This window comes from Morus notabilis, unplaced genomic scaffold (assembly GCF_000414095.1).
Source record: "Morus notabilis unplaced genomic scaffold, ASM41409v2 Scaffold78, whole genome shotgun sequence".
NCBI lineage: Eukaryota > Viridiplantae > Streptophyta > Magnoliopsida > Rosales > Moraceae > Morus > Morus notabilis.
This window is the reverse complement of record NW_010367622.1, coordinates 1870800-1884850: the sequence shown is the minus strand read 5'-3', so window position 1 is coordinate 1884850 and position 14051 is coordinate 1870800. Positions and strand designations below refer to the sequence as shown.

The 14051-nt window shown below is 33.8% G+C and overlaps 1 protein-coding gene and 1 non-coding gene across 2 annotated transcripts; one reads left to right on the top strand and one right to left on the bottom strand.

Moving 5' to 3' along the window:
- The first annotated feature begins 4245 nt into the window (after positions 1-4245).
- TRNAD-GUC lies at positions 4246-4317 on the top strand. The gene has a single exon. It is a non-coding gene; the product is annotated as a tRNA-Asp (tRNA).
- Positions 4318-8190: 3873 nt separating this feature from the next.
- LOC21410592 (heavy metal-associated isoprenylated plant protein 45) lies at positions 8191-13759 on the bottom strand. The gene is made up of 2 exons (XM_010113032.2): positions 13690-13759; positions 8191-8513 (listed from the first exon to the last, which is right to left on the bottom strand). The coding sequence occupies exons 1-2, from the start codon at positions 13742-13744 to the stop codon at positions 8191-8193; spliced, it is 378 nt and encodes a 125-aa protein (XP_010111334.2). The 5' UTR covers positions 13745-13759.
- Between the last annotated feature and the right edge of the window lie 292 nt (positions 13760-14051).

Below are 14051 nucleotides of genomic sequence, written 5' to 3'. Positions count from 1 at the left end.
ATCAATTTAATTTGTAAAATTGATTTGCAAGATTATGTTATGTGTGAAATTGAATTTAAGAGTAAATTTTAGAATTTCACATATCCTATAAATAAATTGTTTATTAATACCGATTTGAAAACCATGAGATGATTTTTAAATAAAATACATATTTGTAAAATATTGAGTGAGAGAGGGTTGTATGACAATATGGCCCACTGGTCTCCATCGTTAGTTCAACACCGTGAGATTTGAAAGGGGCTTCGTGGTGGCAGCGATTCCGCACTCCCTACGGAAAGTGTTCTTTCGAGTCAATAACAAGGTTGACTTCTGATTGATAGGATTCAAAGATGTATATTCGGTTTGACCTACCATACAACGGCACTCCAGAGTTCAAGCTATAGATAGGTTGCACTCACGAAAAATACAATCAAATTTGTTGATTATATTTTGACTAAAATAATGGTAGTTGATAGATTTGAAAATATGAGATATTTTGAGTATATTTATTAATTTAGAAGGTCATGGTTTAATTTGTGAATATTTTTACCTACCCTACGGCGACACCATATTCATGGTAAATTAGATTATCGTTGGCACCTAAAATTAAAACATGATTTATGTATTTTTCATGTGCATCATGCATCATATTCAATTGTGCCAAAATTCACATGTCCTGATATTCATGCACAAAAATTGATTATATGAATACTTTTTATATTTTTAGCAATATGTCTACTCCTATAATCTCACTACCGGCAACTGAAAAATTGGACGGAGATAACTATACAAAGTGAAAAAGTAACATGAATATCCTACTTATCTGTAATGACTATAAGTTCGTCCTTCTAGAGGAATGTCTTCAAGAACCCACGGCAAATGCATCTAAAGCTGCAAGGGAGCCTTATGATCACTGGATCAAGGGCAATAACAAAGTAAAGTGCTATATGTTGGCCAGTATGAGTGATGTGCTTCACAAGAAGCATGAAGAGATGGAGACCACATATGAGATTATGGAGTCTCTAGAAGCCATGTTTGGCGCTCCTTCATAGAAGGCTCATTTAGATGTTATAAGGGCTTTTATGAATGACAAGATGAAGAGTGACGCATCAGTTAAGGCACATGTTCTGAACGTGATTGAACACCTTCATGAGAATGAATTCAATGGTGCTAGGATTGATGAAGCTACCCAAGTTCGCATCATCTTAGAAAACCTATCCCCTGCCTTATAATAGTTCACTAACAATTATGTTATGAAAAAAAGGAAAGCTAACTTGACTGATATGTTGAACGTTCTGCAAAACATCGAATCCACTAATAAAAGTAGAGGAGGAGAAGCAAAAGTTGTTGTTACAGCTGGATCTAGCAAGAATAAGAGAAAGAATCAAATCCAAGAAAAAAGGAAGAACAAGAAGACCAAAAGGAAGGGCTCCAACCATAAACCCAAAGGAAAGTGTTTCCACTGCAATAGAGATGGGCACTGAAGGAGAAATTGTAAAAAGTATCTCAAGGAGCTGAAGAAGAAAAATGAGCAAGGGAAATCAGATTTGCTAGTTCTTGAAACATGTTTAGTAGAGGGTGATACCTCAACCTAGATAGTTGATTCAGGAGTAACAAATCATGTTTGTTTTTCTTTGCAGTATCTTAATTCCTACAATGAGCTAGCCAATGGGGAATACACGATGAAAGTAGGTAATGGTGCAAGAGTGTCGGCAAAAGCAGTGGGAGAAGTTAGACCTCAGTTTAGGAAAAATAAATTTTATTCCAGACATTTGTAGAAATTTGATTTCTGTAGCTAGGTTATTCGAACAATTATTTAAAGTCTATTTTGGTAATAAATTTGTTCATATTTCTCGATATGGTTTTAATATTTGTTCTGGACTTCTGGATGATGGTTTATATTGTATAAAACTAATACCTAACTCATTGCTTAACACTGAAATGTTTAAGGTTGTCGAACCTAAGAATAAGAAGCAAAAGATCTCTAACAATAATAACATATATCTGTGGCATCTTAGGCTTGGTCATATTAACCTAAACAGGATTGAAAGACTAGTAAATGATGGTCCTTTACGTGAACTAAAAGTCGGTGAGCTTCTGGTATGTGAATCTTGTCTAGAAGGTAAAATGACCAAGAGGCCTTTCACGACGAAAGGAGAAAGAGCTACAAAACCTCTTCAGCTGATAAATTCGGATGTATGTGGACCATTAAACATCCAAGCTAGAGGAGGTTACGAATATTGTCACTTTTATTGCGATTATTCGAGATATGGTAATTTACCTAATGCAACGGAAATATGAAACTTTTGAAAAGTTGAATTCTGAGCAAAAGTTGAAAAATAATTAGGTAAAATCAAGACACTTCGATCAGATCGAATAGGTGAATACTTAGACTAAGAGTTCAGGGATTACTTGATTGAAGAAGGAGTGTTGTCACCATTGAAGCACCCGGCACACCATAGCAGAATGGTGTTGCCAAAAGGAGAAATCAAACTTTGCTCAACATGATAAGATTAATGTTGAGTTATTCTTCACTGCCTACTTCATTCTGGGGATATGTCTTTAGAACTGCAGTATATATATTGAACTTGGTACCATCTAAGTCTGTACCTAAGACGCCCCTAGAGTTATGGAATGGTCAAAAATCTAGTTTGAGACACATTCACATATGGGGGTGTCCAACACATGTGCTGAGGTAAAAGGTCGGGAAGTTAGAACCGAGGACAGAAGTACGCATCTTTGTGGGATACCTATAAGGGACAAGAGGTGCACTATTTTATAGTCAGGGAGTGTTGGTTTCTCAAACAATTTCGGATGCGGAAACGTGTGTTTAGCAGATCGTCTATAACAAACATTTTTATAAAACTTTAAAATACTCTATAGATTACATTCATTTATGCATGAATAAATTAATTAAATTAATTTATTTACCTAGAGACTGATTAGGATGATAACTTGAATTCTTTGGCCTCGAACATTCCTCGCTCCAAGCTAGTTTAAAACACCCGAATCTTACTCGTCAATTTCTTAAATCTACGAAGATGTGTGTGTGGGCACACCTGAAACAAAACGGGATTAGCGAATACCAAAACATGCACGACGTGGAATTTTTAGAGAAAATTTTTTCTTCCCACACTCTATAGAAACCGACTACTAATGCTAGGAGAGTGCAAAAATTGTCTTCTCAGATTTTCTGCAATCTCCTATTTATAGAGTAGTAGCCAAACCCAAAAAAAAAGTCTTACTCTTTATCTCCAAGATAAAACTTGATAATTATCTCCAATTTTAAATTTGATTTTGAAACAAAATCTCTCTCCCTTATCCACATGTCAATTTTGACTCAAATACAAATTTCAATTTAAGTCAAATTTAAATCAATTTGAATTTCAAATTGGACAACTTATCAAATAAGTTAATTGGATAACTTGAGAGCAAGCAACTAAATCCTAGAGATTCACATTATGTTGTACGTTCACACCATGTGAACACCTTCACATGTGTGTTTCAAAATTCAAATTTAAATTTCAACTTAAATAATCACATTATTGAATTTATAATTAATTCTCAATTAATTATCCTTTAGCGTTTTATTTTAGAATTTTAAAATTCCCATTTTGCCCCTAGTGTCTTGTAGAATTACAAAGACGATGCGGGGACTAATGGACTTATAATTTCAAGCTCTAATAAAATAAATAATTAATTAAACTCTTTAATTAATTAATTAATTCTAGTAATTTTAAAAGTTACTCACTATAAACTTAGAATTGCATTCTCGTAATTATAGACATAAATTACTTCTAAACTGTGAAGTATCCATTTGATATAGTCATTACATATAGATCAATTCTCCATAAATAATTCATAATTAGAGCTAGCTGAAATCCGTTAACCTCTCTAATTACATCTTTATACTTGAGTACCATTGGTTCTCTAATGGACAGTGATTCATAAATAAATTTATGAATCGTAACTTCTACTGGTCTAAGTACCGAATCAACCTCAAGATAATTATTTATGTAATTCTTTCTCAAGAAGGAATAGATTCCATCTCGTATAATAACATTCTCGGCTACTAACTTCATCATGTCTCTGAAATACAAGAATAGGACTCATGATCTCATAATCCGTATCGAGTAAATCAAAATACACAAATTCATAAATAGGAGTATGCTAAGAACTCATGATTATGATCATTCTATATATGACTATCGGTAAACTCAATTAGAATTTCTATACTTAACAGAAATTATCAGAAATTCATATTGTGTCGTTGTAGTATAGTGGTGAGTATTCCCGCCTGTCACGCGGGTGACCCGGGTTCGATCCCCGGTAACGGCGCGAAAAACTTGTTGCGTGATTTTTATGCTTTCATGTGCACATGTCGCAGACAAGTAATAAAGTGTACAGAGTACGAATATCGTCCCACAGAGAATGAATCACCAAGTGTACATGCAGAAATCAACTAGTTTACTCGTTAAGAATGATAAAAAGTTAACTGTTCAAAAATTACACAATTGATTTAAATGCTGAAATGTAAATAAATTGTAAGACAAGATTAACCAGAAGATCAAAAATGCTAAAATGGAGTGTATGTAGTGAAGTGAATAAGCTAGACCTACTAATTTCCTGCTATAGCATTTAAACGTCCTGTTAACAGAAACTCATTTATTGTGCATAAGATTCTTCTGAAGTCTTTATATCTACAGATTCCTCAACCATTTTCAGCATATTCCTATGTGAATCTAGTTTTAGAATGCAAATTAAGCTCTGATTTCTCTATGTTATGTAAGATGAACAATATATTTCTATACTATTCACAAATCAACAAACAAAAACAAGATTATTGAACTTGTATCATCTATGTTAGATCCAACTAAAATTAACCTTTCCAGTATTAATATTAGTCTTGTATTCTATGATCGATGGCCAGTCAAAAACAGAAATAAGCATTAAGCATACATAGATGAACAGGAAATAGAGTTAATCAACATTCCCCAAGCAACCATCATCCTTACAACCTCGGTTCCATTAGCAGATCTAGCTTAACAAATTAGTTCATAATGGTAATTACAGAAACTAGATTTCCAGAATAATACATGGTAAAATTTATATCCAAATAACAAATGAGAATTAAGCTAACAGATAGAAGAAAGAATTTTTGGCTGGATCTTGGATTTCTCTCTTGTCCAGCCTTCCTTCCTTCAGCTATTTGCATTCTCTCTTCTCTCACGTCTCTGTAGTCTATTTTTCTGAAGGAGAGGTACTCTGTGTATTGTATATTTTTCTTTTCAGCCATGGTGCTGCCTTTTTTCTCTCTATTCTGTGCTCTCTGCCTTCTTTCTATTTTTCTCTTCTTGTACTTGGCGGCTATTCTCATTTTGCAGAAAGTATTTCCTTCTTAGGGCAACAAAAGGGCCGAGGTGTCAATTGATAGGGGCTGAAGTGGTCCACACTGTTGTACAACTCAATTAGCTCACATGGGTCTTTTGTCATTTTCCTCCAGGTAGTGCGCTGATGTCATACCATTTGCTAGCTGCACCCAGAATGCTACTTAAATGTTGTAGCATAGTCATAGCATTCTCCATGCAATTTGCAAAATCACAACTTAGGCATATTTCAACCTCTTTTTGACTCAAATAACTCCTTTTTAACTCGAGAGCAGCACAAGTACATAACTCAGCAAGATAAAATGCAAAACCAGAAAATCTAAGTTAAAACACAGAGAAAACAATGAAATACACTCTTGGTTAAGCAAACTTTAAGCTAAAAATGCATAAGATAACTCTAATTTCTTAGAGTTATCAGTCATTGTTCCACATAATCTCATTATGGGTAATACACTCATTTAATATCTCACCATATTAACGGTGTGGTTAACACTGTTCCATTCTAAATGGGAATGACCTGTATGAGTAATGTTTTAATTAAAGATTTCAAACTTTAATTAAATTCATTACGAACATCGTCTTGATCATTATCCTTAAATATTATCTTCTCGCATATAACACTTATGTACAATATTTAAGGTCACATACATAATCGTGGAATTTTCACTGATATATATAAAATATTCATTAATATATGCACAAAAAATACTGAATAAACTCTTTTATTAAATAAATAATAAATATCCTATTACATCTCATACTTCTATGACACCATTCCCAACAGGGAGATCTAAAGGTATTTGTGTTGACAAATGCCACGTTTCTAGATCAAATTCAAAACTAAATAAAGTCGAAGTTAAATTTCCTTTTGAATTTGATTGGAAAACTTGTTAAACAATTACCGGATAACTTAGAGAGTAAGTAACTGAATCCTAAAGGGATTCCCCTTGTGCCACCCGCCCCCTGCACCTCCTTGTGCCAGGACATGTGGCCTCCTGTGGTCCCACTACAGTGTGTTCCAAAATTAATTTAATTAAATAATCACATCATTTATTTCGAGTGATATTTAATCCCAATAATTCACCTTGTCTTGTAAATATTACAAGTATGACGTAAGAACTCATGAACTTGTAATTCCGAGCTCCAATAAAATTAATAATTAATTAAATTTTTTAATTAATTAATTAATTTTATTAATTCTAAAAAGTTTCTCCACTAAATACTTGGAATTGCACTCTCAAAACTACAGACCTAGGCCTCATTCATTTCGCCAATTTGAGTTTTCAGTTCTAAGTTTCTAGAGTTAAAAGCTCTTAAAAAATGTCACATATAACTTTTTTTACTACAGTTAAAAGCTCCCATAAAATGTCATATTTCAGTTTAAATTGAAAACTCAAATCCGCAAAGCTAACAAGGTCATAATTTACTTCCAAGAACTTGAAGTGTCCATTTGATATAGTCACTACATATAGATCAATCCTCCATAAATAATTAATAATTAGAGTTATGTGAAATATGTTAGCAATCTCGAAAGCTGTACCAAGTAAGTCAAAAGACACAAATCTATAAATATGAGTTTACTAATAACTCATGATTGAGATCGTTCTATATATGACTATCCGTAAATTAAATTCAAATTTTTATATATAACGGAAATTATAAAAAATTCAAATCGTTTCTTTATCCCAATTCCACATAATCTTATTATGCATAATACACTCATTCAATATCCCTCTATATTAATAATGTGGATAATACCATTTCATTCTTAATGAGAATGACGTGTATTAGTAATGTTTTAATTAAAGATTTCGTAGTTTTAATTAAAGATTTCGTAACTTTAATTAAATTCATAACGAACATTATTTTGATTATTATTCTTATATATTATCCTCTCGTATATAACACTTATATACAATATTTAAGGTTACATAAATAATCGTGGAATTTTCAATGATATTAATATAATATTTAATAATATATACACATAAATAACGAAATTTCTCATTTATCAAATAAATAACAATATCTTTTTATTATATCTCATACTTTTAGGATAACATTCCCAGCATACATAACGCTGAACAAAAATAATTTGGGCTTTATAACTTATGTAAGTGGTGTTTATCCAAACTAATTGCTTGTTTAGTTTGAGGGTTTAAATTGGGTGATTTGAAACTGAATTTAAATTTTGTGAGAGAAAGCACTTAGCAGAACTTTTTAAATTTAAAATTTTTGTGAGAAAAAACATTGTTTGAACCAAAATTAAGGTTGTTTTAACCCTGAAACCAAACGTGCACTAAAGGATTGAAAGCAAAAAGCCATGAAAACTAACTCCCCCTTTAAAAAGACGTATTTAACCTAATTTTCTTGTTATCAGGTTTGATTAATTGTAACTTTTGAACTGTATATGTGCGTATTGGTGCACGTACGAATTGGATGTTTAACACCCTTGTTTATATATTTATAGTTTCTTACGGGATTTTTTTTTTTTTTTGGTGTCAGATATATTAGATCATTCATCTGATAATATAAAAAAAAAAAAAGTACTGTGATGAATTCTAACAGTTGCATAGGCAAATTTTAATACTGGATAGAAGGTTATTTGACCATCACAATTTCATCATTCTAAAAACAAAATGCAATAATATATAGAAATACATTAACTTACATGCGAGTGTATATATGTTCCCAGTTTGTTATAGCACATATCATCATGATTTTTCTATTTCTTTAATAGAATCTATAAACCAGTATTCTTAGATATGGTCATGTTTCAATTGAACTGTGGATTAAAGAAAGGGGAAAGATGGTCTTGATAATGTCACATAATGGAGCAATATGCATGTACATTGTCATCGCTGAAGAGATGAACGGTTTGATCGTCGACCGTTGAGTACGCCTGGTCTGGGAAGTATCCGTGCACGCCCTCATTATATCCATGTCTGTAATAGTTATACGACGATGTATAAGTTGATTCGTCTAAGTACTGTGAGGCGTAAGGATAGTATTCACTGTCGTATGGAAATGGCCAAAACTCTGCCTTCCTTCCAGTTCTTCTCACCATCTTTAAGACCTTCCTTTTGTCTACATATCCGGTTACAGTCACTTTTTGCTTATCCATGTCTATCTCAAAGCTATCAACTCCTGCATATAAATAGGTCATTTTTTGATGGAATTGTGATCTAGGATGACTATGATAATATGGATACATTATACATATGCTGATGTCTATGAACACATGCATGTGCGCATGGGCGAGTTTTAAATAATTGTCTCTCATTACTGGTTACCTAACAAATATAGAAATTTGATTATGTAGTGTAATAAAAATCTTATTTTATTAATTGTCATATATTTTTTTTTTATCAACTGCCTAATTAATTTCAACAGTCTGATCAATATTGAACCATCAAAATAATTTTTACCCGCTAATGGAGAAAAATACCATAAAAACCACAGCCATGTATATATATAATAAGCACATAGAAGTTTGATCATAATAATTTATGATCAGGTGATTATTGTAAGTGTCTAAGAGGTTTTACAATTTTGTGTAAAGAACAGTAATTACACTTCTGCTTACTTTGAGACTCCTAATCGATCTCTACATACTAGTAGGGATGGCCATCTTGTTAGCGTGAGCTGTCCAGCCTGGATACAAGAGGGATTTGAGGATCAATGAGTTGACTTCAATTCCACAATACTTGCAGCATGATTATAGAAGATAATAACCCAAAATAGTTGATAGTTTCCTAGAATAATTTGATTTGTCTTTTCTTACTAAGAATAGTATAAATAGACATTTCTAGAGTAGTCTCTCTGTAAATGTATATAGTAGCTTTTTCCTCTCAAAGTTTCTTTATGGTATCAGAGCGTAGATTCTAGGACCTATAGAACACGCGAGAAAAAAAGAAGAAAAAGAGAGAGTGGAGGAGAAGGAATGGATGATTCAATTGTGGTGGCGCAAGATTCATCAGAAGAGAGTGTTGCTATGACAGAACTGGCAACCCAGATGGCACGGATGCTGAACCAGACTCAGATCCAATCTTCAAGCAATGAATCGGCAGGACAGATCGGAGTGAAACTTGATGGAACCAACTATGCTTTGTGGTCTCAGGTGGTTGAGATGTACATTGCAGGCAAGGATAAACTCGGGTATATAAATGGGGAATTGCATTAACCTCAAGAGACAGACCCGAGTTATAAAAAATGGAGGACTGAAAACGCCATTGTGAAAGGATGGCTGATTAACTCTATGGACCCGAGTCTGATAGGAAATTTTATCAGATTTCCAACGGCAAAGGTAGTGTGGAACAACATAGCCACGACTTATTTTGATGGAGCTGACACCTCACAGGTTTATGAACTCAAGAGTCAGGTGATGAGACTTAACCAAGGAGGAGGATCCATTGAAACTTACTACAACAATCTCCAAGGATTATGGAGGGAGATTGATTTCCGACGACCGAACCAGATGGAGTGTGAACAAGACATAGAGAGGTATAATTCTATTGTGCAAGAAGATAGAGTTTATACCTTCTTGGATGGGCTAGATGACCGTCTCGATAAGATCCGAGGTGATGTACTCCACATGAGACCATTCCCCACCGTAGAGCAGGCATACGCACACGTCCAGAGGGAAGACATGAGGCAGGCAGTCATGATGACCAAAGGAAACTTCACCAATGGAGCCGCGATGCTTTCTAAAGGAGGACAGAAATCGCAGGGGCTGCATATGATAGCAGGAGACAAGCAGACGAAGGCTAGGCCACAAGGGGAAGGGGACTGTACACACTGTGGGAACACGAAGCAAACTAAAGAAACATGTTTCAAGTTACATGGATATCCGGACTGGTGGCATGAACTTAAAGCAAAGAAGAAACGTGTTTCTAGTGCAAGCGAGAAACCTGGCTGAGCATTACTTGCAGACACAGAATCACAGTTGCATCTTTCACTTGTACCACGAGGAGAGTCTTCCTCAAGAGAATCTGAAACTCTGAATGATCTAGGTAACAGTGGATGTGTTATGTTTTGCTCTAACTAGGAAAATTGCCATAGTTGGATTGTTGATTCAGGGGCAACCGATCACATGACAAATGATCCACAAGATTTAATCAAGCCTACAGAAAAAAGAAGAACCTGTATCTCCAATGCTAATGGAGTCAAGTATCTGGTAGATGGGGCTGGAACAGTTGCACTCTCACCCTCCTTGTTGTTGACAAATACCTTACTTGTTCCATCCCTTACAAGTAAACTAATTTCGGTAGGACAAGCAACTGAGGAATTAAATTGTTGTGCGTTAATGTACCCTACGTTTTGCTTGTTTATGGGGGGGGGGGGGGGGGGGGGGGGGGCTATTACTACATGGATGATTTTAGTCTTAGCAGAGTTAATAATGTGCGGCAGATTAATTACAGGAGATGACAAAGAGGAAATTCAAAGGCTACAGGAGCATTTAGCCTCTGAATTTGAGATGAAGAACCTTAGGTCCTTAAAGTATTTTCTCGGCATTGAAGTAGCTAGGTCAAGTCAAGGTATCTTCCTGTCACAAAGAAAGTATGTACTCGATTTATTATCAGAGACTGGAATGCTTGACTGCAAGCCTGTAGACACTCCAATAGTTCAGAACCATGGCTTGAAAGAGGACTCAGACCGAGCTCCTACCAACAAAGGAAGATATCAGCGTCTTGTAGGAAAGCTGATTTACTTATCCCATACTCGACCTGACATTGCATACGTTGTGAGTTTGGTGAGTCAGTTTATGCACTGTCCTAGTGAGGAGCATATGAATGCTGTTATTCGAATCCTTCGGTACTTGAAGGCAGCGCCTGGAAGAGGACTCATGTTTAAGGAAAATAACCATCTTAAGATTGATGGCTATACTGATGCAGACTGGGCAGGGAGTATCACTGATAGAAAATCTACATTAGGATACTTCACTTTTGTGGGAGGGAACCTGGTTATTTGGAGGAGTAAGAAGCAGAAAGTGGTTACACTTTCCAGTGCAGAGGCCGAGTTTAGAGGAATGGCTAAAGGCTTGTGCGAGCTGCTATGGTTGAAGAGGTTACTAGAAGAAATTGGATATCCATCCGAGTCTCCAATGAATATGTTTTGTGATAACAAAGCAGCAATAGAGATAGCACATAACCCAGTTCAACATGATCGTACAAAACATGTAGAGGTGGATCGACACTTTATCAAACAGAAGCTTGAGGAAAAAATTGTTCAGTTCCCGTTTGTAAAGTCAGAAGATCAGTTGACAGATATACTCACAAAAACAGTTCCTACCAAGGCATTCTATAGCTCACTAGACAAGTTAGGCATTGATGATATCTATGCACCAACTTGAGGGGGAGTGTTAGCATGAGCTGTCCAACCTGGATACAAGGGGGATTTAGGATCAATGAGTACAATATATGCAGCATGATTATAGAAGATAATAACCCAAAATAGTTGATAGTTTTCTAGAATAGTTTGATTTGTCTTTTCTTACTCAAAATAGCATAAATAGACATTCCTAGAGTAATCTCTCTGTAAATGTATATAGCAGACAAGTGTATTACCTTTACGTATGATAGAATACAAAAGTAGCTTTTTCCTCTCAAAGTTTCTTTACATCTTACCCACAGGAATATTTACGGGTACCCGCTCTTAATAAGGCGGGTATGGAGGATATTATATAGAGATGGAGACGGGTATTACGGGCAAGAATTAGCTTCCGATTTGGAAGTGAGGCAGGGGTAGGGAAAACTCGTTTAGATTTAATTTTTAGATTTTAGTTTGTTATTGTTAGAGTTTAGATTTGGCATTAAGATTTCAATTTATTTTTATAACATACTAATAGTCATGTTGCTTAATTTTCTAATTAATTTAATGGAATTTTATTTGAAGTTTGATAATGTTGCAAGCATTTTTAAAATTTTTAATGGGTAAATGGATAGGTTATGAGAATAGCTACTCCTTAAATTAAATGGATATGGAGACGGACATGGAAGACAAAAGGAGAGTTGGGTATGGGGAGCATACCCATCCCCGCCCTTCCTCATTGCTATCCCTACATACTAAATTGATTCTCATTTTCCCCACTAACGAAACGTTTTGTTTGTGGTTTCTTTTTTTATTTTATTTTTTTTTAACTTTTTTCCCTTTTTTTTTTTTTTTTTTTTTTTTTTAACTTTCCATCTCTGTTTATGTTTTCCTCCCTTTTTTCTGCTTACCTTTTTTTTTTGTCACCTCTTTTTTCATTTTATCATTTTTCCCTGTTACACATTTTTTTTTTCCACTCGAATTCTCAGTTTAAATAATTTATTTTTATATATATCCCTGTCTAAATTTTTCTAAAACCTAGTGAACGAAATGCTTCGTCCCAAGTTTTTTTTTTGTTTTTGCTTTTTTTTTTCTTGTCCTTCCTTTTTTTTTCTTATTTACCTCTTTTGATCCTTCATTTTCATTTCCTCTCACTTTTTTACTCTTTTTTTTTGTTGGTTCCCCTAACATTATACAAAAGAAAATATTCATGGGTCAAATAAAGATAATGCCGTTTAAAATAGTATATGTAATAAGAGTAAGACTAGGGATACCAACTCAAATCTTAACTTTGTGCACCAACTTACATGGCAATGAGTTGTCAATTTTTAATTGGTAGATGCAATCTAATGTCATTAATTGACGTGCCAATATTTTAAATACCTACTAGTGTAAAAATGATAACTCACATGTCACATCAATTGGTACACAAAAGTTGAGATTTAAGTTAGTATTCCTAGCATTATTTATGTAATAAATAGGAACTATTACAAAAGTAATCGTGTGTTCTAAGAAATGACAAAATAATTTTTTTCAAATGAACAATCACATAAAATACTCTAGAAATTCTCAAAATTTTAAGAATGAAAAATGCAACTACCCTTAAGAATAGTACTATTTTTAATAATTTCATTCTAACAATAAAAAATATTAAAAGAATAAAAGGAAAAAAGTGGGCTTTCAGCTAGAAAAAGATGGTAATGCCCTAGGGCAGGTTGCACCCATTTTAGATATTTGTTCTTTCTTGAATTAATTTTTTTAATATTTTTTTAGATATATTTTCTATGTATTTAGTGTTTGTAATTTTTATATATACCAATAGCAAAGAATAATGTAGATCTTCTTAATTTACTGCAAAATCAATTATATATGTAGAATTTTATTTTGTGGATGAAAAATAATGTAGGTGAGCAAATATAAGAATCAATGAGGATATAGTAATAGTAATTACAGATGAACGATAACAGCTAGCTATATATTATAGGTAAATATATATATATATATATAGTCTTGCCTTCAATTTTGGAGATTGCTCTTCGAATCCTCTTTTCACAACCCTCACAGTCCATATGCACCAACAACTCCACAATCTGATTAAAAGAAAAAAAAAAAAAAAAACACGCGTTTGTATTAAAAAGAAATAATACTTCAAAAGTGAAAATTTTTAAACTCATGATATGAAGCTTTAAGATTGAGAAAAGTTAATCGAACTCATTAAGATGTTACTAGTTAGAGATCTAAAAACACTTACGGACATGGCATTAAATACTTTTCCCTTCTTAGATGGCAAGCCAAACATCATGCTATTGCGAAGGTTCCTCCAAGCTAAACACCTGAAAGTATAATTGTTCTTAGTTCCTTGGTCTTTATACGTAT

Excerpts from the sequence above, each read along its gene's own strand:
- LOC21410592 (XM_010113032.2), bottom strand. The coding sequence starts at position 13,744 with ATGGACTGTGAGGGTTGTGAAAAGAGGATTCGAAGAGCAATCTCCAAA. Across the intron at positions 8,514-13,689 it reads AGCAATCTCCAAAATTGAAG|GAGTTGATAGCTTTGAGATA; the intron begins GCAAGACTATAT and ends ATTTATATGCAG.